Source organism: Amblyraja radiata, chromosome 25 (genome assembly GCF_010909765.2).
Source record: "Amblyraja radiata isolate CabotCenter1 chromosome 25, sAmbRad1.1.pri, whole genome shotgun sequence".
Lineage (NCBI taxonomy): Eukaryota > Metazoa > Chordata > Chondrichthyes > Rajiformes > Rajidae > Amblyraja > Amblyraja radiata.
In genome coordinates, this window is record NC_045980.1 from 16,021,773 (window position 1) to 16,046,546 (window position 24,774).

The following is a 24,774-nucleotide window of genomic DNA, read 5'->3' on the forward strand; positions in this document are numbered from 1 at the left end:
TGCATCATGCACACAGCCGCTAATAATGTGATAGTGGCAAGGGGACTAGCATGTCAGTCCAGTGGGCTGCTTTGTCCTGGATGTGATTCTTGAGTTATTTAAGCTGCATTTATCCAGGTAAGTAGTATTAGTAAATCATGCTGCTGACATATGCCTTCTAGAGTGGAAATAATTTGGGATGGTAGAAGGCGAGTCATGCTGCAAGATACATTGCCTGTCGCCAGCTTTAGCAGCAATAGTATTTATGTGCTGGTCCAGCAGAATTTCTGGTTACTAGCGATCTCCAACATGTTGATTGAAGGGAATGTGGAGATGGTAAAGCTGTTCCATATCAAAGATGGATTTTCCCTTGTTGGAAATAGCATTCCATACAGTATGAAAGTTATCATCCACTGCCCAATGTTGTCCCTTTCTGTATGAAAAGTTAAATGGCTATTTGTTCAGGAATTGTAAATGGATGGAATTCAATATTGTGCAATCCTCAGTGAATATACCCAGTTCTGCACACCTGGGGATGAAGATCATTGATGAAACATGTGAACATGGTTGAAATTAGTTGTGGGAGTTCTTCAGGGAATATCCATTGTTTTAGGGCTGGAATGACTTCATGATGAGCTATGCTTCAACTAATGTAACCTGCCATGAATTGTCCGGTCTGATACCGTAGCGATGAAACAAGTGTTTCATAGAGCCATACAGCATGGAAACAGATCCTTCGGCCCAACTCATCCATGCTGAGCAAGATGTTCCATCTAAGCTTGTCGCATTTGGCTGCGTTTGGCCCATATTCTCATCCATGTACCTGTCCAAGTGTCTTTCCTTTTGTGTTTTTCTTGTATTTATGAGATGCTGGCACAATGAAAAAAAACACATTCTTTGATTTAAACGAAATATTAAAGTTAAGGCCAAGGGAAAAAAACATATCCTATGTGATAACTCAGCAGGTATCACATGGGCTGGTGGCCCTGTACATTTCAAGGTTCCAAATTTATCTATGCTAATATGGTTATCTTTATTATGGTTACAATTTTAGTCTTAACCATTTTTTTTTTTTAACATTAACTTAAACTTAAAGAATTAAGATCTGAAAAGTACTTATTTAGCTTCACTGCTGTATGCTGTTATGTGGATGAATCCTACCTTTGACCATTTTCAAGCCCTAAATGTCGGTGAAAAAGGATTTCCACAATTATTATCAAAATATTCCATGATCCTATAAATATTCTGTACACTTTATTTTCCCCTTTTTTGCATGGCTTTTTTGTTGAATAACTGAATGGAATATTTCCTTACTATCCGGTTGAATTTACATTATAAAATGTTTACACTGTCATTAGTAGTAGTTCTCATTATATAATTCATTAATAGTTAATGTGATTTAAATATTTTTCCTAACCAACTTATCATTTCTTTAGGCAGCCCAAGGTCACGTGACCTGTCCATTTGGATGAAACTAGCAGAGGCACCATGTCATCATGTGTCTCAAGCAGATCTGCTGCTGAGAGGCCTATTAGGAAAGATGAACAATATGGTAACAACATCAATCAGCCAGACATTAGTAGTAGTTTATCATCCCTAAACATTGACTTAGGCATGGAGTCTTTCATTATTATAACTGAATGTGATCAGAATGTCACTGGCAGTGAGCTAGGAGAAAATGGAGAAGAAATGCTGGAAGATGAACCTATGCAGGAAGGTAATGAGGAGATCAGACCATTCTGTGCTTCTGGACGATTAGAAAGAGCTCAATCAGAAGATGTCCGAGTACCTAGAGTCAGGCTTAATATGTCCAATCGGAAGCTATCTCTTCAAGAAAGATCTAATTTAACCCAGTCAACTGGAAGCTGCTCAACCATTAACGGACGTTATATATATCCTTCTTTACCATGTTCTCCACTTGCATCGCCACATTCCTCGCCTCGATTGCCTCGACGGCCTACAGTTGAATCTCACAGAGTTTCAATTACAGATCTGCAGGTTGGTTCAACTTCCTTGATATATTAATGTATCAAAACAGTATTTTATACTATATTTACATGAAGTAAATATCTGTTCATAATTTAAATTGAGTTCATATTGAAAAATTAGGTTTCTCAGAACATTTCTATCACCAATATATTAGAAATTCTAACATCAGGAAATTTAAGAAATATTCCTGTTCAGATGATGGGTGCATTGTGCAAATATTTACATTGAAGGATTGAAATAGAAATTATTTAATTCATAATGTTTAACAACATCATAATTATTTTTTTTTGTAGTAGTTAAAATGATTCATCACTTGTATATAATATTGAGGCAGAGGTTCACCTGCACCTCCTCCAACCTCATCTACTGTATTAGCTGTTCCAGGCGTGAACTCCTACACATTGGCGGGTCCAAGCGCAGACTCGGCGATCATTTCGCTGAACACCTCCGCTCAGTCCGCCTAAACCTACCTGATCTAAACACTTTTAACTTCCCCCTCCCATTCCCACACTGACCTTTCTGTCCTGGGCCGCCTCCATTGTCAGAGTGAGGGCCAACGCAAATTGGAAAAACATCACCTCATATTTCGCTTGGGCAGCTTACACCCCAGCAGTATAAATATTAACTTCTCTAACATCAAGTAACCCTTGCTTTCCCTCTCTCTACATCCCTCCCCTTCCCAGTTCTCCGACCAGTCTGACTCTCCGATTACATTTTATCTCTGTTTGCTTTGTTGTTACCTTCTCCCATCTAACAATGATCTATTCTACATTTACCTTGATCTCCATCCCTTTTGTCTTATTTTCACACCTTATATTTCCTTATCTCTGCATCTCCCTCTCCCCTGACTTCAGTCTGAAGAAGGGTCTCGACCCGAAACATCACAGTACTATCCAGAGATGCAGCCTGAACGCTGATTTACTCCAGCATTTTGTGTCTATCTGTGACTCAAACTGTACCGTTGGAAAACTTGTTTTGATGCTGGAACACTTACTTTTGCACACATCCCAAATACTTCATCATACAATGTTCCCTGGTAGATAATTATGTTTATGCCGTTGAGATTTATCAGCTGGTTGTCATAAAATTAGAGGCCTCCTCCACCATACTCTGTTTTGAAATCAGAAAACTCCCACACATGAAATTAATCATTTAATTGGTTTTGACCTTCCGACTGCTGCTCTCAAACTTCATACAACAAAATTAAGTTTAATTTATACTTTGTTGAGAATAAAATACATACTCCAATTACTCTTTTTGAAGTGAGAATTCTGACGGTGTCGGAAAGAAAAATTGAAGCCCATTTTTGTAGGGGTTGATGACCATCACTGACTGGGAGATGCAAGGCCTTTGCCGAGGGATGGGTAACATTGTTGGTAAGATGTGAAATTCAAAATAGATGAGGATGGTAGCAAGAAATTCAGCTTGATAATTTTCAATAGTTTAAATGATCCATGCTCTGTTTTCCCCCATCTGCTGATACATTACTATAGCTCATTCTTCATTTTTCTACCACTCTCAACACAACCCATTTTCCTTCAAGTTTTTCTCCATCCTCAAAGACCCACTCTTCCTTCTTGCTCCCCCACCCAACGAAGCCGTAACTGCATTTCCACAAGTAAAGATACGTTCCAGTATCTGATCGTAGCATTGTTAAAAATGCAATTAACTTCCTAGCAAAGATTTATATCATGGTGTTTACATAAGGTGGTCGCATCATCTGCGTGTGCATTAAGAAATGCGAGTTGAAATAAAATTGTTCATTTCTTTTTTCTGATAAATTCTGAATTCCGTGAGGTCAACTTTTATTTTGTATCTCATTTTTGGGAAGTGAATTTTGTGTGGGCTAATTCCGGCACCTGAACTGCTACAGGGTGGAGCAACCAGTAATGTATTTAGAATTAGAAATTCAATCTATTCGAGTAACTTTTTGCTATCAGGGCTCTCACTTAACTTTTTTTCTCTGTTGTCAGCCGGGCAACCTAGGCAGCTTTTTAGGTTGCCAAATGACAGTTTAGGTGGTCATTTAAGGGCTTGCATGACGCGTGCGATAATGTGCTCGGCCGAAGTGCATAGTTACCAGTCGGAATTATGCTCAATCAAGCATCCACATATTATTTCTACTTCAATTAAAGTCACAAATTAAACATAGTCACCAATCAAGACATGATATATACCACAATGACATGCAGCAAAATTATAATACTGTATCTCAACTCTTTTTACACGTTGCAATGAATGCAATTTCTATTATTTCTTTCCACTTCCAAACAAAAATGTGGTTGGATTATTCAGCGTATGATCAACCTGTGTCAATAAATCCTGGACCATGGTAACATATATGCTTAACCATGCACACTACAGATTGATGCAAGCATATTTTCTGTGAAGGACCGAAAATTATCATGACATGGCCATAGCATGGGTCGTTATTGCTATTGGTACATAAACACTCTCGCTTCCCACATAATTTATCCACAACAAAATATTCAGGTTGCAAGGAAATTTCTAAAGGCATTTTATGATAATAGCTGTGAAAACCGACTATACCCATCTGACTGGTTAAACCTTACTCTAACTGACAAGAGATGGCCAAAGGACATAACTGCAGCAATTGTTCTTTTGGCAATATGTTTAAAGATGTCAAACGCCTCATTACCGGACATTCAGATTAGATGTATGTGTTGTGAACAGCAATGAAGATACCCAGTTTGTACGCACCAGATTTAAAAAAAATGTTTTTGATAAAAGCTGTTTCCACCATTCCCACTTCAGAATTAAAGTTAAAATTTCAACTGAAATATCTCCTGACCAAATTTGTGATGTATATGAAAGACTGCAGTTTTAATGTTTCACGTGTTCACAATTTAATTAATCCAACAAATAATAACATCGGGAATTAAAACATATTTGATTGCATTCCGTTATCAAACGTAGTCAATGTTCGCTCTGAAGACATTTCCAGCGCAATAGGATCGGGGGGGGGGGGGTGAATCAGTGCGGGATGGATAGATGGGAGGGAGTTGAGATGGCAATCGGTGCGGGATGGATGGATTGAGGCAGGGGAATTAGTGCGTGTTGGTTGGAGTAGGTAAGATTGTGAGGAGAGCGCGGGGAAGTCAGTGGGGATTGACTGGGGGGGGATCAGTATGGGATGGATGGGGAGGATCAGTACAGGATAAATGGGGGGCGCAATGGGAGATCACTACAGGATGGATGGGGGGATCGTTGCAGGATAAATGGAGGGGGGTCAGTACAGGATGAATGGGGGGGGGAGTACAGGATGGATGGAAAGAGGGGTCAGTACAGGATGAATTGAGGGACGAGTGTAGGATGGATGGGGAGTGGCAGGAGGATCAATGTGAGGTGGATAGGGTGATCGGTGCAGGATGAATCGATCGGAGGGGGGGGTAGATGGGGAGGGGAGCACAGGGGATGTAAGTGAGGACTGAATAGAGGCGTGAATGGGGATTGGTGCGGGATTAAGAGGAGGGGTCCCAGGATAAGTGGGATAGAGGGGGGGCATGAGAGAGAGAGGGAGAGAGGGGGGAAGGGGCAGAGGAGGTAAGCGCTTCTCAGACAACACTGGCAACATCGTCCAGCTGCCTTGGACATCCCTGTCCACTGCCAAGTGCCACTGCCAAAGGGGGAGGCAGTTGGGATCTCCTCGCCACCGCCTTCCCCCCTCTGCCAGCCAACAGGAAGGTGCGGAGCTGAGCGGTGCAGGTGCTTCAAATGGAGGAAGGGGGCCTCCTCCCGGCCTCGGCGTGCGGGAGGGTTAGTTTTGAAAGCGGTTATTGTTGTTGGCAGAGTAGCACGCAGCAGCCACTATGTGGGCGGTCGGGGTGCAGGTGGAGGTGGAGCTGCTGCTGTGCGGGCCCGTCATTCGCTCCGACCCTCCATCACCCTGCACAACAGCCATCGCTGCCACCGACCCGAAAACGTCACTTATTCCTTTTCTCCAGAGATGCTGCTTGACCTGCTGAGTTACTCCAGTTTTTTGTGTCTATCTTCGGAATAAACCAGTATCTGCAGTGTCAAGCAGGGCAAAATGACCGGGCTTTTAGGTTGCCCGGTGGGTCTTTAGGTGGCCATTGGCACCCGGGCAACCGTTAATTTTGAGCCCTGGCTATGCTGTTTTCAGTACAGTACTAATTTTTTGTGGTAACCAAGCCAAAAAATAGAACAAATTAAGTTTTTATTAACATTGAATAAATAGTTATATTTCCCCACCTCCCGGTGAACTAAACTATGCATTTCCCCAATTGATTGTTGGTAAAGAGATATGGCAATAGCAGTCCTGTTGAAAAGATAACTGCAGATGCTGGAAAATCGAAGGGTCGGACCTTTCTGTCCTGGGCCTCCTCCATGGCCAGAGTGAAGCCCACTGTAAATTGAAGGAGCAACACCTCATATTTCGCTTGGGTAGTTTACACCCCAGTGGTATGAACATTGACTTCTTCAATTTCAGGTAGTTCCTGCTTTCTCCTTCTTTCCCCTCCCCTTCCCAGCTCACCCACAGCCCACTGTCTCCGCCTCTTCCTTTCTTCTGCCTGCCCCCCCACATCAGTCTGAAGAAGGGTCTCGACCCGAAACGTCGCCTATTTCCTTCGCTCCATAGATGCTACTTCACCCACTGAGTTTCTCCAGCATTTTTGTCTATCCACCATTTATCATGTATTTCTTTGTTCTTTTGTGACGTTTCTAAAATGTTAAATCCTTTCTGTAAATTAAATTCTACTCCAGTTCACAGTTAAAATTGAGCTTTGCATAATTACAGTATTTATTAACAATATTGTACCAGCCAGTGAGTTGGTGTCTGCTAGGACTCACTACAAAAGTTCACATATACTGTTTGTAAGTAGGGGATAAATAATGTGCATAAAAGCAATCTCTTGTTCAACAGAGAGAGAGGATGGGCACCATTTGATTGCCAAGAGAATTAACCAACAATTTGTATGAAGGATTTCTGTCTGAAATGTAATTTGGCCATTTCCTCCACAGACACTGCCTGACCCTCTGAGTTCCTCCAGCCTTTTGTTTTTTTGCTCAAGATTCCAACATCTGCAGTCACTTGTGCCTGTAATTAACCAGTCATCTCTTCCCTATCCAACTATATCATCATTACTACATGCAGTCTTGCATAATTAATTGTGTTAAATGAACAATGGTTTAGTGCTGCCAGAAATATTTATACTTAACATTTCTTTACAAGTTCCTAGGGTTTGCAGAGTCATGTTTGAAAATCCCTTTGTCTTGGTATCTCCTAATTGTTTGTTTAACTGTTCGATTCTAAAGAAAAGAAACAAGGTTGGAAGAAGACTACAGTGATTATAACTTCAATCTTCATTTAATTTGTTCTTTGAACTGAACATCAGGTTCTGCACGATCTCCCTGCTGGAAGAGGGGAACAAGAGAAGGAGAAATCATTCTGGAGTAAACAATTACATCCCCATGTAGTTAAGGATCAGTGCATTAGAAATAAGTGCAATGAAACAAGCTCTCTAAATAATTAGTCAATGTTTTTATGTTACAGCAGTTAGATAAATCAGAGTAATGCTGTTGGACAAGTCCAGCAAACCTACATTTTTAAGTGAGCTAAATTTGATTACAATGGAGATGGTCTTTAGCTTGCAGATACTAATTCTGCTCTCCACTCGTCGTCATTATGTCCTGTGTTTTGCAGTCACTCATCCAATTTCTCATCAATCCACTTAGGTACAAATTCACGTATAGTCACTCACGAAGCAAATCTAATTATTCAACCACCCACACACATCAGCGTAATTATTCCTACACTTACATAAGCCACATCCACGCATAGCCACTGTGTCCTGTTATTCACACACCCATATAGTCCTGTGCACGGGCATGAAAAACATTCAAATGCATTATTCACTATTTAATAACCTTTATTTCACTTCTTTAAGGACAGGACAGTGTATTCCTCGAGCATGATTTATCACTGTCCACGATGACATTGTAATGTTGAATCCTATTTCCCAGAAATTTAGATTTTTTTAATATAAGTTTGGGTCTATTGACAGTATTAATTTATTTGTCAAAAGCTACATTGTTTTGTTTTTATGTGGGTGATGTCGCTGTGAAAACAGCTGAATACTCTTTTTTATCTTTACAAATTAGCTGAGGGAACAGCTCATTTTAAATTTTGTTTTGTAGAATAAATAAAACCATCCATTAACTAAAGAGGATTTCAGGCAAGAGTGATCTTAACATGGGAGAATTTTATAAAAGATTTGAAATAGTTAGCGAGTTCGGTATTCCGACTGTGCATGCCCATGCCATAGGTCACTGGAGATAAACATTGGATCGAACTGGGTCTCCCACGCTGCAAGTGCTGTTGAATTGCTACTGGAGTTAGTGACACTGGTTCTCCCTTCTGCATGGACCATGCAGAAATCTCAGCAGTGACAATCTAATGAATCACGGTCCGGTCCCCCTCAGCCCGGGTGTAATGATTTAATTAAATCATTTTAAATCAAATCAAATTAAATATATTTGATTCTCACTTGGGCTGCCCTCCTGGGTTACACAGGGTTATTATACTGGGGCGAACCACGCACCCCTCTCCTGCATCACACAGGAGGCAGATTTGTGAACGGAGTCTCATTACCGTCCCGTCCCTTCACGAGTGTCCCATCCCTGTCCGGGGAAAGCCCCTCTCCCCGTTCCCCAGTCCCTGCCTCTTCTCTCCTGCCATCTATCCCTTTGACTGCCGCTCTATTGCGGGAACTGCTGCTCAGGGATTCCTGTCGCTGCACCGACTGAGGTCGTAGCTCTGGGTCTGAGAAGAATCGCACCTGCCCTCCCCCACAGTGAATGGGACCCAAATCCCTCGGCATCGTCACAGGTCACAGAGCGACCTTGGCGGGCCGGTGACCTTGGCTGCGCCTCTCGCCTTTTCCAGTGGCTGTCAGTTGGCCCCCTCGGTATGGGTGGGGGCCGAGTGCCGGTCATCGGTGGGGATGCACACGAGGTGCTGGAGAAGGATCTCGACCCGAAACGTCACCCGTTCATTTTCTCCGGGGATGCTGCCTGTCTTGTTTAGTTGCTGCAGCGTTTTGTGTGTGTTCCCGTTGATGGCTGGTGCTTGGCCCGCAGCCGCTGGGTGAGGCAGGGGATGCGGCTGGCGGATCCCGGCCCATTGGGGAGTGGGTTCCTCTGGAGTTGGAATGGGGTTTGGCTGGAGTTGGCGCTTCTCCGCGCTGGCTGTGGGCTGCCGCTGCTCTGGACCACTGTCCCGTTGGTCCGGGGGGGGGTCCAGTGACAGTTCGGCAGCACCGGGGACCCGGGTTCGATCCTGGCTGCGGATGAGGCACAGGTCTGTGTGCCCGCAGATGCCGAGAACCAGTCTCTCCCCGTCCCTCACTTGCATCTGCCCCAGCTCTCCCGTTACCTGGCACCCCCGTTCCTCAGATTAAATATATTTTTACACATAAACCATGAATAAAGATAAGAATTTAAATACAGTTTAAGCAGACAGCTCTTCGTTCGCTTTATCTTTATCGCGAGTGACCTTTGACAAATCCCATGATTCCTTGCGTTTTTTAGAATCCCGAACTTGCTTATTCAGTACACTCTGAAAATAGCCAGCAAGCAACGGCTGACATTTAAATAATTAGTGCATAGCTTGCAACAAATATATTTACCTTTTAGGCGCATAAACTCCACAGGAGAACTAGACCAGTCATTGCTGATATTGATAGTATTAGAGGCTGAATGCTTGTGAGTTCAGGACTCGGAAGAAGTTGGAAAAGGAGAGACACAATGTTATTTAGAAGATGATTGTCTTCAATTCTGATTTCAAGCCCCCAGGAGATTATAAACCACAGCCACATGTGTAAGCGACAAAGTGATGATTCTGAAGAGATTAGGCTTAAAATGTTGCAAAGAAATTCAGGTTTCAGCAAAAGAGGATCAAGGAATAGATGAGGAAAAGGAAAGCATATAATGTGAGAAACAAAAAAAGCGGTGAAAGGCTGTGAATATTAATTAACAATTATTATCGCTGGACCTTTTATAGATGCAAGATAAGAAATTATATTGGGGAATAAAGAAATTACAAAAACATTAAACACGTTTTGTATCTGCATTTGTGGTAGAAAAATCCAGGAAATAGTGGTGAACTATAGGTGTTGAGCAAATAAGGAACTATGAGAAATTGGCAACAATTAAAAATGAATCTCACTGTAAGCCAATAAATCCCTTGGAACTGATGGTTTGAATCCCAAGATTTTGAAAGAGGTAGCCTTGGAGATGGCGGATGCTCTGATTGTCATCTAAAATTACGTCCATAATAGATGGCAGCCTCTGTCTACAGTCTGTGTTTTTCTGTCTTTTTTTAGCCAGTTTTAAAAGTATGCTTTTCTAACGGGGGTTGGGGGGGGAAGGATAAGGGGGAAACTGTTTCCCAGTCACTTCCTGGCGAGGATGTGACTATTCTCCGAGTCGCGTCCTCGACCCCATCCTCGCGGCATACCACCTGGATTGGAGCGGCCTTTCCTGCCGGGGACCCGGACCAGAGCTTCAGCAGCGGCGGCGCAGCGCTGGATACATCAAGGAGCGGGCAATTGCTTACCTGGATCGCCGTTGAAGCTCCGGAGTGTTGGGCCTGCTGCTTCAACATCGCGGAGCTGTGGTTTGTAGAGCTTCCAGCGTGGGCGGCGCTGACTTCAACATCGAGGAGTCCTTTTACCGAGGGCCGCCAGCGTTGAATCTCCGCACAGCGCAGCCTGTGGACTTCGGGAGCCGCAGACTCCGGTAGGAAGTGGCTGATTCGGATGACCAAGCCGCTGAGGATGTCGTCCAGTCCCGACGTCAGACTTCCAACACCCCAGCGAGCGAGCCTGAATATCGGGCCGCCTGTAGCGGCGACAGCGGCGGGTTCGGGAGCCCCCCGACCATGGGAGGACAACAGAGGAGGATGACTGAATTTTGTAACCTTCCCTCACAGTGGGAAACGTTGATCCTGCTGTGTGGGGATGTCTGTGTTAAAGACTATCGTGTTCCGTGCTCTTTATTATTCATATGGCTGTATGGCGTACACACATTTCACTGTACCAATTGGTACGTGAGAAATAAATGTCTCTTGAATCCCACAGATGGGAATGTAGAAAGGATAAACTATAGGCCAATAAGCCTGGCATCAATTATTAGTAAGGAAGTGGAGAAGCACACTTGAAATTTATCATATGTTTGAGCAGAGTCTGTGGACTTCTGAAAGAGAAATCATATTTGACAAACCTGTTGTTATTTTGATGTTGTGATTAGCAGAATAATTAAGGATGAATCAGTAGATGTGTATGTGGCCTTTGATAAAGTGTTACACAAGAGAAAATGATAACGCATGGGGTTGCGGCTAATATGCAAACTTGATAAAGGAACAGCTAATATCACGGAGTTATGGCGACAGCATTCTAGTACTCAATTCAACTGTGTCCAAAGTGATTTGTATAGGGTGGACAATATTGAGAGTAATGATTCAATGGTGATTATGTCACATGAGGTGTATCAAGCTATGAACAAGCTGTCTGACAACAAAGCAAGTGGCTTAGATCATATTTCTGCTGAACATCTTAAATATGCCAGTATGAGGATAGCTCCTCTCCTTGCTATTTGTTTTATTGGGTTTATGATTCATGGCTTGTTACCAGACTAAATGTAGTCTGTTCTGTTAGTGCCAGTCATTAAGGACAAAGCTGGTAAAGTAGGCAGCCTAAATAATTACAGGCCCATAGCCTTAGCCAGCATACTGTCAAAAGTCCTAGAAAGAATTCTAATCATGGCACTGACGTGTATATAAAGGAAATTGTAAACAAATATAGAGGTAAAAATTCATCGATTCTTATGTGCTTTATTGATGCTTCCAACGCCTTTGATCATGTCAATCATAGAAACTTGTTTGTTAAATTGAATCAAAGAGGGGTGCCTAAATACATTGTGAAAATTCTGGCTTACTGGTATGCCCACTAGACTATGCAAGTAAAATGGGCAATAGGGTCTCAGCTCCATTTGGGGTTAGCAATGGTGTCAGACAAGGGGGAATTTTGTCCCCAGTTTTTAATCTCTATATTGATGATCTGTCCAAGCAATTGAAAGCCTGTAATATTAGGTGCATGATTGGTAATACTCTAGTGAACCATATTATGTATGCAGATCTTGTGGTCTTTAGTCCATCTAGCGCTGGTCTCCAGCAGCTCCTTACTATATGTTCTGTGTATGGTGTGGAACATGATATTAAATATAATGCTGGTAAGAGTGCTGTCATGATCTGTAGAACCAAAGAGGATAAATGTCTAAAATGTCTTGATTTTAAATTGTCTGATAATAATCTTAGTGTCTGTAATAAGGTAAAATATCTTGGACATTTTCTTACAGAACAAATGACAGATGATTAGGATATTTATAGGCAAAGCCTTATGATGTATGCACAAGCAAATATTCTCTTACGTAAGTCTAGTGCGTGTACAGATGGAGTGAAGGTGTCTCTGTTCAGAGCATGTTGTACACCACTCTATACTACACACCTGTGGTCAAACTACAGAAAAGCAAGCTTACAGAGACTTAAAGTAGCTTATAATTATGCCGTGAGAATATTACTTAAGAGACCTAGATGGTGTAGTGCAAGTGAAATGTTTGTGGCTGCAGGAGTCAATACTTTACAAACTGTCTTAAGAGATCTTATGTATAAATTTATTTGCTGGATTAATGACTCTGAAAATGAAATTATCTTAGCCTCATCTAACATAAGGTTTAGCACTACATGCTACCAATCCCAGCTGTGGAGACATTGGTAAAGTTGTCTCGTTGTAGGACACTGATTTTTGGTATTCTTGATCTTAAATCATGTATTGTGCCTTTGTATGCAATTTATTCTATGTAATGTCTTGTCTTTTATCTGGACCTTGAGTTTGTAATAAGTACTGAACAGAAAAATGATCAGGAATAAACAGATCATTTACAGAGTTGTAACCAGTAGGGTACTGGGGACCAAGCTGCATCAAAGGTTTGGATGAATTAATCAAATGTAATATATTGAAGTTTGCTGGAAATCGAATATGGATCAATGGAGCTGTTGGACAGCTACAGTCAACTGAACGGCTTAAAGTTGATAATTAAATAATTAATTTGCTCGGCTGGAAAAATATTTTAACATGCGGAAAACCAATTCTGCAACAATATGCACTTATTGGTGGGATTAATTGTAAAATTGGACTGATCATACACAACAGCAATTTCGGAGAACCAAGGAACTGCAGATGCTTGTTTACAAAAACATACTAAGTGCTGGAGTAACATGGATGGGTGGTGTATCGGGTCATGACCATTAAGACTCAAGTTATGTAGTTATGGGCTTTGTGATGCATTTGTCACTGCCATCCCTTGTTTCTTTAGCTGCATGTAATGTGGTACACCAATGGAACTATATGGTCATCTCTTTAACAAATAACTCTTGAGTATGCACACTGTTAATGGTTGAAGTGATTTAGTATTACTTTTGCCTGTGTTAAATCGTTTAGATGGTAGTTTGGTTTCTGTGACAACCAAATGTGTAACCATAGAAACAGACATTTAGAGATTTGAACTGCCCTTTAGCTCCTGATACAGATATTTAATATATGTTCTCCATAGCAACTACAAAAAATATTTGGTTTCATGCATAAAACGCTTTTTTTATGTGCCACAGTTTCAGCTTGTGCAGAGAACCCAGCAGGAACACCACAGATAAATTCACAATAAAGAAACAATAAGCAGAGAAATAGCGAATAACATTAAATATGTGGAGGACACAGTGATTTAACAATTCATCCAATATATGTATATGAGTTATGATTTAGTCGTCAAAGCAATTATCTTTATAATATTGGGCTGAATGCTTAAGACCTAGATTAGAAAAAAATGGTTGCAATGCCAAAAAAATATAATTCATAAAATTGATATCCATCTACAAGAATTGCAGTAAAGATATGATCATTGGATCAGTTATTTGATCTAATTTACAGCACCAAGTGTCATCTGTCATCAACACGTGCATTTGTTTATGTTAGAAAGCCGAAGTCCTGCATCAGAAACATGAGCACAATCTAGACTGACAGTCCAGAACTGGACTGTCAGTGATGCTTATTGTTTAATGAGATCTTTCAATAAATCCCCTTTTCAGATCGAAGTAAAGGATCCCAAGGTGCTATTTTAAAGAAGGTGAGCATTGCCTTATTTCCTAGGCATGTTAGTTTCTTTACCAGTGTCATCAAAGTAAAGATAAAGAAAAATCTCCACTTTGGTGACACTGGTAAATAAATTAATGCTGGCTGGGAAATAAGGCAATGCTCACCTTCTTTAAAATAGCACCTTGACAATGATCTTCTTGTTTGAGGGAACTGGTGACAGTACAAATTTGGTGTTTGCTGTCTGTCCCACTGAATCTCTCCAGCAATTCCTGTTATTTTAAATTTACATCTTTTGCAGTATTTTGTTTTTTGTACAATCTTCCTCTCTCACAGATTTATTTCTCCACTGACAGAAAACTTTAGCTTCCAGATAAATTATACTTTGGAAATCTGCAGGTGGGAGCATGGATTCCTGATTAATGTTGCCAGCAAATATGAGCTCTTCTCTTCCCCTCTAAGCATTTCAGGCATGTCTTCCCTAACTGTAGAGTTTGTGCCACAGTTTCAGCTTGTGCAGAGAACCCAGCAGGAACACCACAGACAAATTAATAGTAAAGAAACATTAAGCAGAGAAATAGCAGTGCCCACCACTCTGTTACTTGATAAACATGCGCCACCTTCAAAATCCCCCATCCACCTTCCAAAGCTGTTTGCAATAGGCTGCAGATGTAAATGACAAATGTCTCTGACTTTTTAAATAGCAAGATACAGAGGGTGGAATGCTAAGTAGGCAGTGATTGCCAACAATCTAGCCAGAAAAAGATAACCCGAGGTATGTTGCCAACTTTCCATAACATGCATTACACAATGGCACCATATGCATATCCAAAGCACCAAATTCCTGACATATGTGAATATTGCGACTTGATAGCTGAAAAGTAAGAAATTGCAAGATGTTGCCAATCTGACATAAAAGGGGGAAATGATGGAGACTCAGAAAATGTGCAATATCGGTTGATAAAAATAGATCTACGATTTCAAGTTGCTGACTTTTCTTCAGAACTGAAAAAGACTACTCTGTTTTGAATGTTTTCCTGTTCTTTGCACTCAAATACTAGTCACTATATCTCCAAATTAGTCTTTCTCTTAAATACCTGAAAATGTCAAACTCATATTTTAGTTAATGATAGATGAGTCTGTAATTGTGTAACATGCCTTAGTTATTGCTTCCGACACTCTGGTCTTTAATACACATACATAACATTAGGTTTTATAACTCCTCCATGCACATCATTAAACAAATGGATTGTTTTTTTTAAAAGAAGTGCTTATCTGATATCCGCTTCAGCCTACTGCGTTCATTTTATTTCATGCTTTGTAAAATCTTTAACAAAATAATTAAGATACCTGTTTTCTTTTTGGTTTTGCTTTCTATGAGAATGCTTTAATAGGCTTGGCTTGGCCAATTTGCCATCATAATGATGTGACAACTGATGAATACTAGGGCTCCCATAAGTTTATACATGACAGCAATGGACTTCAGAACAAGTTTAGTTCAGTACAAAAGGAGTGATTAAGTGCGAGGGTCCAAGATCAAGTGCTACAGTTAAAATTCCACATACGGAAACTGGAAATATGGAAAGGGACTTGAACTTTATTTCACCTTCCATCACAGTGAGGAATGTGTAGGAATCACTGTGGTGGATGTTCATGGTAAAATGTATTTTGTGTTTTCTGTTGCTTTTTATTTGTATGACTGACTTGGCAGATGAAATTCCTCGTATGTTGCAAAACATACTTTGCAAATAAAGTACTATTCTGATTCTATTCTTTCACTTTTTTGAGTTTATTTCTCCCAGGGTAGTATGTACACGTAGTTTTGCTATAATTTGTTAGTTGTGTTCCTAACAAACCTCGCATTATAGAAAATTGTTTTATAAAAACAATTGTGTCTATGAGGAAAAGAGGGGTTAGGGGCCATAGAATTTCAGACTCTCAATAGCAAATGTATTTTACCTGCAGGATTTGCAAAAAACAAGGACTTTTTAATATCTATAAATTTACTTTGTGAGAATACCAAAGGCTATGTGTTACATTGTTAAATAAAGGATCATTGCACAATTGTACATAGAAGCAATTGCTTCTTAATTTCAATGACCACCTATGATGAAACTGACAGATTGTGTTCTTCAATGGTGTCTGATAATCGCAGCGAGTTACACGGAAACAGGTTTTTTCCTCTCCCCCACATCCCCCTCATCTCCCGCCCCTTGGGATGGGATTGGGGGGAGGCGAGCGCCGATGTGGGGGTTGTCATTGTGGGGGGGTGGAATGGGGAGAGGTTTCATGTCCCCTACCCTCAGCGCCGACTGAGGGTAGGGGGAGGGAGAGGTGAGGGACAGATTGGGGGAGGTGGGGTGGCGAAATTTTATTTTAAAATTGTGTTTAGTGGGGGAGAGGGATAGGTGAGAAGTGGGGAGATTGATGGAGATGAGGGGGGTAAGGAGGGAAAAGGGGTTAGGGAGGGACTGAGGGTAGGGGAAAGGAGAGGGAGGGTCCCACGAGGTGAGGAGTGGGGGAGCAGGGAGATAGATGGAGAGGAGGGGGTAGGGAGGGGAGAGGGGTTATGGAGGGAGGGAGTGACAGGCTTGGGGAAAGGACAGGGAGGGAATGGGTGTGGGTAGGAGGAGAGGGGTAGGAAGATGGAGGGGGAGGGAGTGCTGGGGGATGAGGGGGATGAGCCGCGCTTGCGCAGTTGGGGGCTATGGGTGAGTGGTGGAATATTGCATTGGGAGAACGGGTTGCATTGGGGGAACGGGTCAGTGGTGGAATATTGCGTTGGGGGAACTGGGCCCAACGGGTCGCACTTGGTCTAGTAACATAAAAATGTCACTTGTTAAACTGAAAAAATATAGCTGTTACGCTTTCAGAATTACAAGAGATGTTTTCCACAATTTTACATATTTTTGGTCACACACATGACTAAGACTGGGCCTATTGAACTAATCCCTGTGTTTAAAATGATAGCAGGATCCAATACACAGGAAATGTCTTTCTCTTGTTGTGGAACCAGGACAAGGATCTTCAAATTAGCACCAGACCATGCAGGAATTAAAGAGGAAGAATTTTTCCCCACAACAAGTGGCAATCTATCTCCATAAATATTTTGGAAACGGGATCATTTAAAGTTACCAAGGCAGAGATTGAAAGCATTGCCATACATTTTCAAAGAATATTCTCATATGTAGTTGAGCCATAAGTTCTTGTGACTGAATAGCAGAACAAGCTTGAATGTCTGAACTGACTGCTCTCTTCCTAATTTCAGTCTTTTCTGCTATTTTCATTTCTCTTGCACATACCTAGTTCATAATTTTATACCCTTTTTGCTTTCTGTTGGATTATAATTTTTTTCACCGTTTCTTTTCAGTTTATCTTCCATTGTGTATTCATTAGTTCTGTTGCTTTTAGTATTAGCTTTGGCATTTTATTGATTTTTTAAATTTTGTAATGTTTTCTCAGATTTCCTTTCCTTCGCTCTACTGTAGGAAGGATCTTCTTCCACTAGGACTGTAATTGGTGAGATTTCTATCCTTATTTGTATACTGCAGTGAGAATGCTTTAAAGGAGTGGTCTCAAAAACACAGCTATCTTCATTTACATTGCACCCAAATTTCATACCATGAATGCAATTTTATGTTAAGTCTGGATGCTCCTATTGTGACGACAGGAATGGGTTTTTTTTAAGTAAATTTGGTCACAGAACTGATTTCTCCCACATTTTGGACTGGTTCCTCCTTAAAGGGAAAATGCAACAGCGACAAACCAATAAGATTGCCATGTTTTAAATCATTTTGAAAGGTGAGTTAATAACTGAATAGATACAAAAGCATGCTTCAAGTATTATCAATTTAGTGTTTTCAGAGCTTATATATTTTTATTTAATTTAAGTTTCTTCTGTGTTACAGAGTGAAATGTAGATTATTTAGAATGATGGGCAGATAATTGATTAATTTAAATTACTAAGGGACAATAAAGGGCACAAGAGGGGTGCAGTTAATACACAAAATAATGAAATGGTTTGAGGATAAGGGATGAACATTAGAATGGTGAAATATATCCACTTACTAAATTAGTGAGAAGGTCAGACTCGGGATCATAAGTGAAGGATTAGTATTATAAATGTAAAGGAGTAGTTCAACAGGAATTAATAGGATCCAGAATAGTTTATACATGAAGCTGATAATACATACAATTTGTGTAAGAGGTTAATGCAAATGGGAAAAGTGGAGAAAAATCTAATTACAGTTAACAGCTGGAGGCATTCTGTGACGAGAATATTATGTGGGGTGGAGGAAGAAATCAAAGAACTCTCAAACATGTTGTGTTGTAATCCTTGTATTGACAATAAAGGAAATTCAATTCAATTTCACCTCATCCATTGTATTTAAATCATCCAGATTCCCATTGACATTTCTAAAAAAAGAACATTGTCATGCATTTAGAATGTCAATTTTGTAATTAAAGTGTTTTCTCATGAAAGGTCATCAACCATTAGCATGAAATCTTTTTCTCTCTGCACTCAACTGTTTATTTTCAACTTAATTGTTGTATTTCAGATTCAGATCAAACTTTATTGTCATTGTGCAGTGTACAAGTACAGACAACGAAATGCAGTTAGCATCTCACCCAGAAGTGCGAACACAGAATAAAGGAGCAGTAACATATATATATGTATATACAGTAGCAGTAGTGCAATTTTCAGGGGGGGGGGGGGGGTTGGTGGGAGACCAGTCACTGGGGGAAGGAGTGTCCGGGAGGGGGGGGGGGGGGGAATGACTGGTAATCACCAAGGTGCAGAGTTAAGTAGGGGAACAGCCGCAGGGAAGATGCTGTTCCTGAACCTGCTGGTCCGGCAACAGAGAGACCTGTAGCGCCTCCCAGATGAGCGGAGGGTAAACCGTCTGTGGGGTGGGGTGAGAGCAGTCCTTGACGATGCTGCGCGCCCTTCGCAGACATCGCTTGCTCTGGACAGACTCAATGGAGGGGAGTGAGGAACCGGTGATGCGTTGGGCAATTTTCACCACCCTCTGCAGTGCTTTCTGGTCGGAGACCGAGCAGTTGCCATACCATACTGTGATACAGTTGGTAAAGATGCTCTCGATGGCGTAGCGGTAGAAGTTCACCAGAATCTGAGGAGACAGATGGACCTTCTTTAGTCTCCTCGGGAAGAAGAGACGCTGGTGAGTCTTTTTGATCAGTGTTGAGGTATTGTGGGTCCAAGAGAGGTCATCAGAGATGTTGACCCCCAGAAACCTGAAGCTGGAAACACGCTCCACCTCCGTCCCGTTAATATGGATGGGTGTGTGCGTGCCACCCCTAGACCTTCTGTAGTCCACAATGAGCACCTTGGTGTTAGGGGCCAGGTTGTTGTCAGCGCACCATGCTGCTAGGAGCTGGACTTCCTCCCTATAGACCGACTCATCGTTGTCGCCGATGAGGCCAATCACCGTTGTATCATCTGCATACTTGATGATGGTGTTAGTACCATGTACAGGTATGCAGTCGTAGGTGAAGAGGGAGTAGAGGAGAGGGCTCAGCACACAGCCCTGTGTTCAGGGTGAGGGTTGAAGAGGTGTGGTTGTCTAACCTAACAGACTGGGGTCTGTTGGTTAGAAAGTCCAATATCCAGTTGCAGAGGGAGGGGTCGATGCCCAGGCCGATGAGTTTGGTGATCAGTTTGGAGGGGAGAATGGTGTTAAATGCTGAGCTAAAATCGATGAACAGCATTCTCACGTGTGTCTCTGTTGTCGAGGTGGAGAGGGCGGAGTGAAGTGCCGTGGAGATGGCATCCTTTGTACTCCTGTTCTTGCAGTAGGCGAAGAGATAGGGGTCCAGTGTGGGAGGTAGGCAGCCTTTGAGGTGAGCCAGGACCAGCCTCTCGAAGTACTTAGTGATGATGGGAGTAAGTGCAACTGGGCAGCAGTCGTTGAGGCTCGCCGCAGTGAAGTGTTTTGGCACGATGGAGGTAGTTTTAAGGCACGTGGGGACAGCTGCTTGGGCAAGTGACAGGTTGAAGATGTCAGTCCAGACGTCTGACAGCTGCACAGCACAGGCCCTGAGGACGCCGTCAGGGCCAGCAGCCTTTCGTGCATTAATCCTGCTCAGTGCCACATACACGTCGATGGGGGTGAGTGTGAGGGGCTGTTGATCAGCAGGGAGCACAGCCTTGATGGCCATCTCTTGATTGTCCTTGTTAAAGCGGCCATAAAAGTGATTAAGCTCCTCAAGGAAGGAGGCGTTGCTGGATGTGGGGATGGTGTTGGTGGGTTTGCAGTCCGTGATGGCCTGGATGCCTTGCCACGTACATCGGGGGTCGGAGTTGTTCTTGAAGCGCTTCTCGATCCTTAGCTTGTAGCTGTGCTTGGCCTTCTTGATGCCCCTCTTCAGGTTAGCCCTGGATAAACTGTAGGCTCGAGCATCGCCTGACCTGAAAGCGGTGTCATGTGCCTTCAGCAGTAGCCTGACCTCTGTTCATCCATGGCTTCTGATTCGGGAATGTGGTAATCCGTTTGAGGGAGGTGACACTTAACGGTGGAGTTGATGAAGATCAAAACGGAGGAGGTATATGAGTCAATGTCCGTGTGGGAGTCAAGGGTGGCCTGAGCTGCAAACACATTCCAGCCAGTGTTTCCAAAACGCTGCTGAAGTGTGGAGTCCGCTCCCTCTGACCAAACTGTAACTGTCCTCACTGTGGGTTTAACACGTCTGATGAGTGGAGAGTACTTTGGGAACAGGAACAATGAGAGGTGTCACACCACAGTTGTTATTTCCCCTGGAGAGCTTGAAATCTTCTGTTCCTCTGTTTTATACACCATGAACATGTTACCTCTTGCCCTGTCCTTTTCAGCTTTGAACCAACTATTTTGAATGTCTTTCCCTCTTCCCACTTTTTTTTCCATTTCTTTCCTCCAAATTTGCATTATTTCAGGCGTCAATTAAAATGAATAAAATTGATATCATATTTTGGACTTCCTTTTCCATTTTTATCCCATTTTTGAGAAACCATATATGCTTTGGGTCATGACATCACTGGCAATAAGCTACATTTCTTCAGTTGCAAGAACTAACATTGTTTAGTAAAGTCCTGTTATTGGCTGCTTTGTTGTTTAAACCTTTGATTCTTACATTAATTCTTATTTAACAATCCTAAGCAGGAACTCTGAAGCGAATAATTGGGTGATCTCATTGAAATCTATCGAATAATGAAAGGCCTGGATAGATAGGGCGTGGAAAGACAATAGACAATAGGTGCAGGAGTAGGCCATTCGGCCCTTCAAGTCAGCCAAAGGATGTTTCTAGTAATGGGAGAGACCAGAAGAGGACACAGCCTCAGAATAAGAGGGTGTATAGAAAGGAGATGAGGTATTTCTTTGGCCAGAGGGTGGTGAATCTATGGAATTCATTGCCACAGATGACTGTGGAGGCCAAGACATTGGATATTTTTAAAGCAGAGATGATAGGTTCTTGATCAGTAAGGGTGTCAAAAGTTATGGGGAGAAGGCAGAGAATGGGGTTGAAGGGGGGAAATAGATCAGCCATGATTGAAAGGCAGAGTAGACGTGATGGGCTAAATGGCCTAATTCTGCACCTATGTCTCATGGTCCTAACATTAATTTTGCTCTTCTCCACTGAGAAAAGCCATCAGTTAGGTCAACATCGATGCTTTAGATATATTTAACCCAGCACAACCTGGAACTGGATCTTTTGGTGTCCTTTTTATCGAATATGGTTCTTGTCTAAAGAAATATGATGAGATGGGAAACTGAACTGACTACATCTACAGTGGTCACTAGATCGAGGCAGTGTAATAACCTTTATTAAAAGTACCATTTTCAAAGTACAAACCTTGGGGAAGGGTTCTTGGTTTCTTGGTCCTCCAAAATATTCCAAATGGAATTTAAACTGGAGGTGGTGAAGGGAGGGATTAAGCCAGAAAGGGTTATTGGGAAGAAAGAGCTACTTTAAATTTAGTTGCATCTGGTTGGGTAACTATAGTTGGGTGGAGATTATTCCATGCTTTAATTGTGCGTGGGAAGAACGAATTGCTGTACACATCTGTCTTTGTAGCTGGGATCACAAATTGGATCGAATGCCCTCGCCTGCTCTTAATTGGTTTGGGTTTGGTGTAGGTCTTGTAATCTATGTCTAGCTGACCATTTAACATTTTGTAAAAACAGGTCAAACGGTGAGCTTCACGTCTGTCTTGGAGAGGGTTCCACCCCAGAGAATTCAGAAGTTTGGTGACACTCGCTTCTCTCTCATAGGTGTTAGTAACAAATCGAGCTGCCTGTCTTTGGACACGTTCGATGGAAGAAATGTTTTTATTTGTGTATGGGTCCCATGCTGCAACTGCGTAGTCCAAATGAGGTCTAACGAGGGTGAAATATAGCTTCTCCTTGACAGAAGTTGAACAATGATGAAAGTTGCGCCTCAGGAAGTTTAGGACACCTGTTGCTTTCACCGTTGCATGATGAGTCTGACCATTCCAACGCAGATCATTCTGCAATTTGATGCCAAGATACTTGGTTTGTTTGGATTCTTCAAGGGTGGCACCAAGTATGTTGTAAGATGTTTCGCCTGGATTCCTCTTTCTGGTGACACGCAGGGTTGAACTGCATGCCCCATTGTTGTGACCACTCAACCATAGTATCGAGATTCTTTTGGAGGGCATCTTCATCATCAGCTGACTTAATTGGACGGTCCAGCCAAGATTCAGGCCCGATAAGAATATCAGGGTTTTCAGTCTCAATAAATGAATTCATCACAGCACATTTTCCTCTTATACTGCGGCAATTTATAACAGCGATTTTGATCCTGTGTTCATTGCTGATCTCATTTCGATCAATATCTTTGTTGGTACCTTGAACCTCCTTTTGAGCATCACCATTATATGCATTTCTTTGTCCATTAACATGTTGACGGGTGTGATAATTGGTGTAGGGTGAGTATGGAGGATTGTCATCATCAGGAGTATTACATTTACCATCTTTCCCAACAACGGTCCAGCCATCCTTTGTCTTCGCGCATTTCAGCAGAGGGTTTTTTTCTGCTTGGATGTTGGTGTTGCTTTGGATGTCGTTCCACAAGGCCACCCAGAAGCAGTTTTTTAAAGTGTTATTTTCGGTAAGTGGCTAGCTCAAATTGGGCTGGATGATCTTAAATTCTCATGATTCCATAAGTTACAATCAGGGTCATCACTCAGATGTGAGACTTTCAAATGAATTGCTCAAGTTGAGCATATTTGTAAGGTCGCTCGATGAGTCAAAGATTGAGCTAGCAAGGTTGATGACACCGCACAATGGGCATAACCAGATGGCATTTGGATTTTTGGAGTGAAAACCAAAAGTGTCATTTGACACATTGGAGCAGTTCAGGTGAAACCAACTTGTGCACATCGAGCACTGAATGCCAGAATCTTTAACAGCAAATGAGCACAAAACACACGGGTACTTTGGTTTACGTCCACGGTGCTGACCTTTTGGGCCAGGGTTGAGGTTCCCCAGCCAGTAAATTGACAATAATGAACAATGGTAGGCAACCTCTGGGGTAGCCTAGAAAGGGGGTAGCTGAGTGTTTCGACCCATTTCTACTAAACGTATTTACGTACTTTTTCTGGACACTAATTTTTGACGGACCAGTCACATTCATGTAAAATCCTCAATCCAAGTTGGGAGAAGGCAATCAACAGAACCAAATACAACACTGGTGTTCATGTGTTTCGTATTCTTCCAGATCCAAGCATGGTACTAATTCAATCTTCGATTTTAGAAATCTAATATGGCACGAGCGAGGTTACAGTATTCTATGGTATATATTGCAATTGGTGGCAGGAAAATCCTCAAGGTTAAAAACAGTTAAAAGTTTTACTAGTTTAAAAGAAAGTCACAATAAAATCAGTTGGTAGCACAGAGATTTCCTTGCGCGATAAAAGATTTAAAAAGATTAAAAACTCCGCTTTACTAGTTTAAAAAAGAAGGTAAAATCGCGATGAATGATAAAACTAAATAAGACATGGGAGGGAATAATAAACATCCTCCCTTGATGATGTTAAAAGTTGTCACGTCGTCTCTGTGTAACGGCCAAGTTCGGGGCGCCCCGGTGGACAACGACAGTCAGCGCGGACCCTGTCGTGGCCGAAGTGAACGGGTGGTCGGTGAAAGTAAGTTGCCGTCGTCGGGTCTTAGCATACTGCCGCTGTTGTTTTTGACCGGAGGGGGTTGCTGCGTTCGCGGTGCGGTTGGGGCTGCGCTCCAGTACCTCGTAGTAAGCCACCAGTCCTGATTCGCGGGTGAAGAGTCTCACTTGACCGGCTCCCGTCACTGGAGCCCCCACGGCGTCGGTGAAAGTAAGTTGCCGTTGTCGGGCTCCCCCGTTTTACCTCCTTGGTAAAATAGTGAAATAGAATGTGCAAACTGAAGGATTTTTTTCCAGATGTATTTCTACACAGTAGTTTGAGATTTAATTTTAATTACATAGATCCTACAAAGATATGCAGAAAGCAGAACATGGTAGCAAGATTAAAAAGGAACTGCAGGTGCTAGTTTATACCAAAGATAGACACAACTTGCTGGAGTAAATCAGCATCCCTAGAGTCTGAAGAAGTGTCCCAATCTGAAAT

The 24,774-nt window shown here is 42.1% G+C and overlaps 1 protein-coding gene across 7 annotated transcripts in view; it reads left to right on the forward strand.

Annotated features, from left to right (window-relative positions):
* camkk2 (calcium/calmodulin dependent protein kinase kinase 2) overlaps positions 1-24,774 on the forward strand; it is a 56,064-nt gene that overhangs the window by 1,538 nt on the left and 29,752 nt on the right. For 5 of the 7 annotated variants that reach the window (XR_004415693.1, XR_004415694.1, XM_033043260.1 and 2 more), the window contains exon 2: positions 1,416-1,977. Coding sequence is in view for 3 of the 7 variants with exons in the window: in XM_033043260.1 (XP_032899151.1) it covers positions 1,468-1,977 (510 nt within the window). In the remaining 4 variants the exon portion in view is untranslated. Of the gene's footprint in view, positions 1-1,415; positions 1,978-17,615; positions 17,673-24,774 lie in introns of those variants that run through there. The other 2 variants (XM_033043265.1, XM_033043264.1) reach the window with 2 other exon arrangements.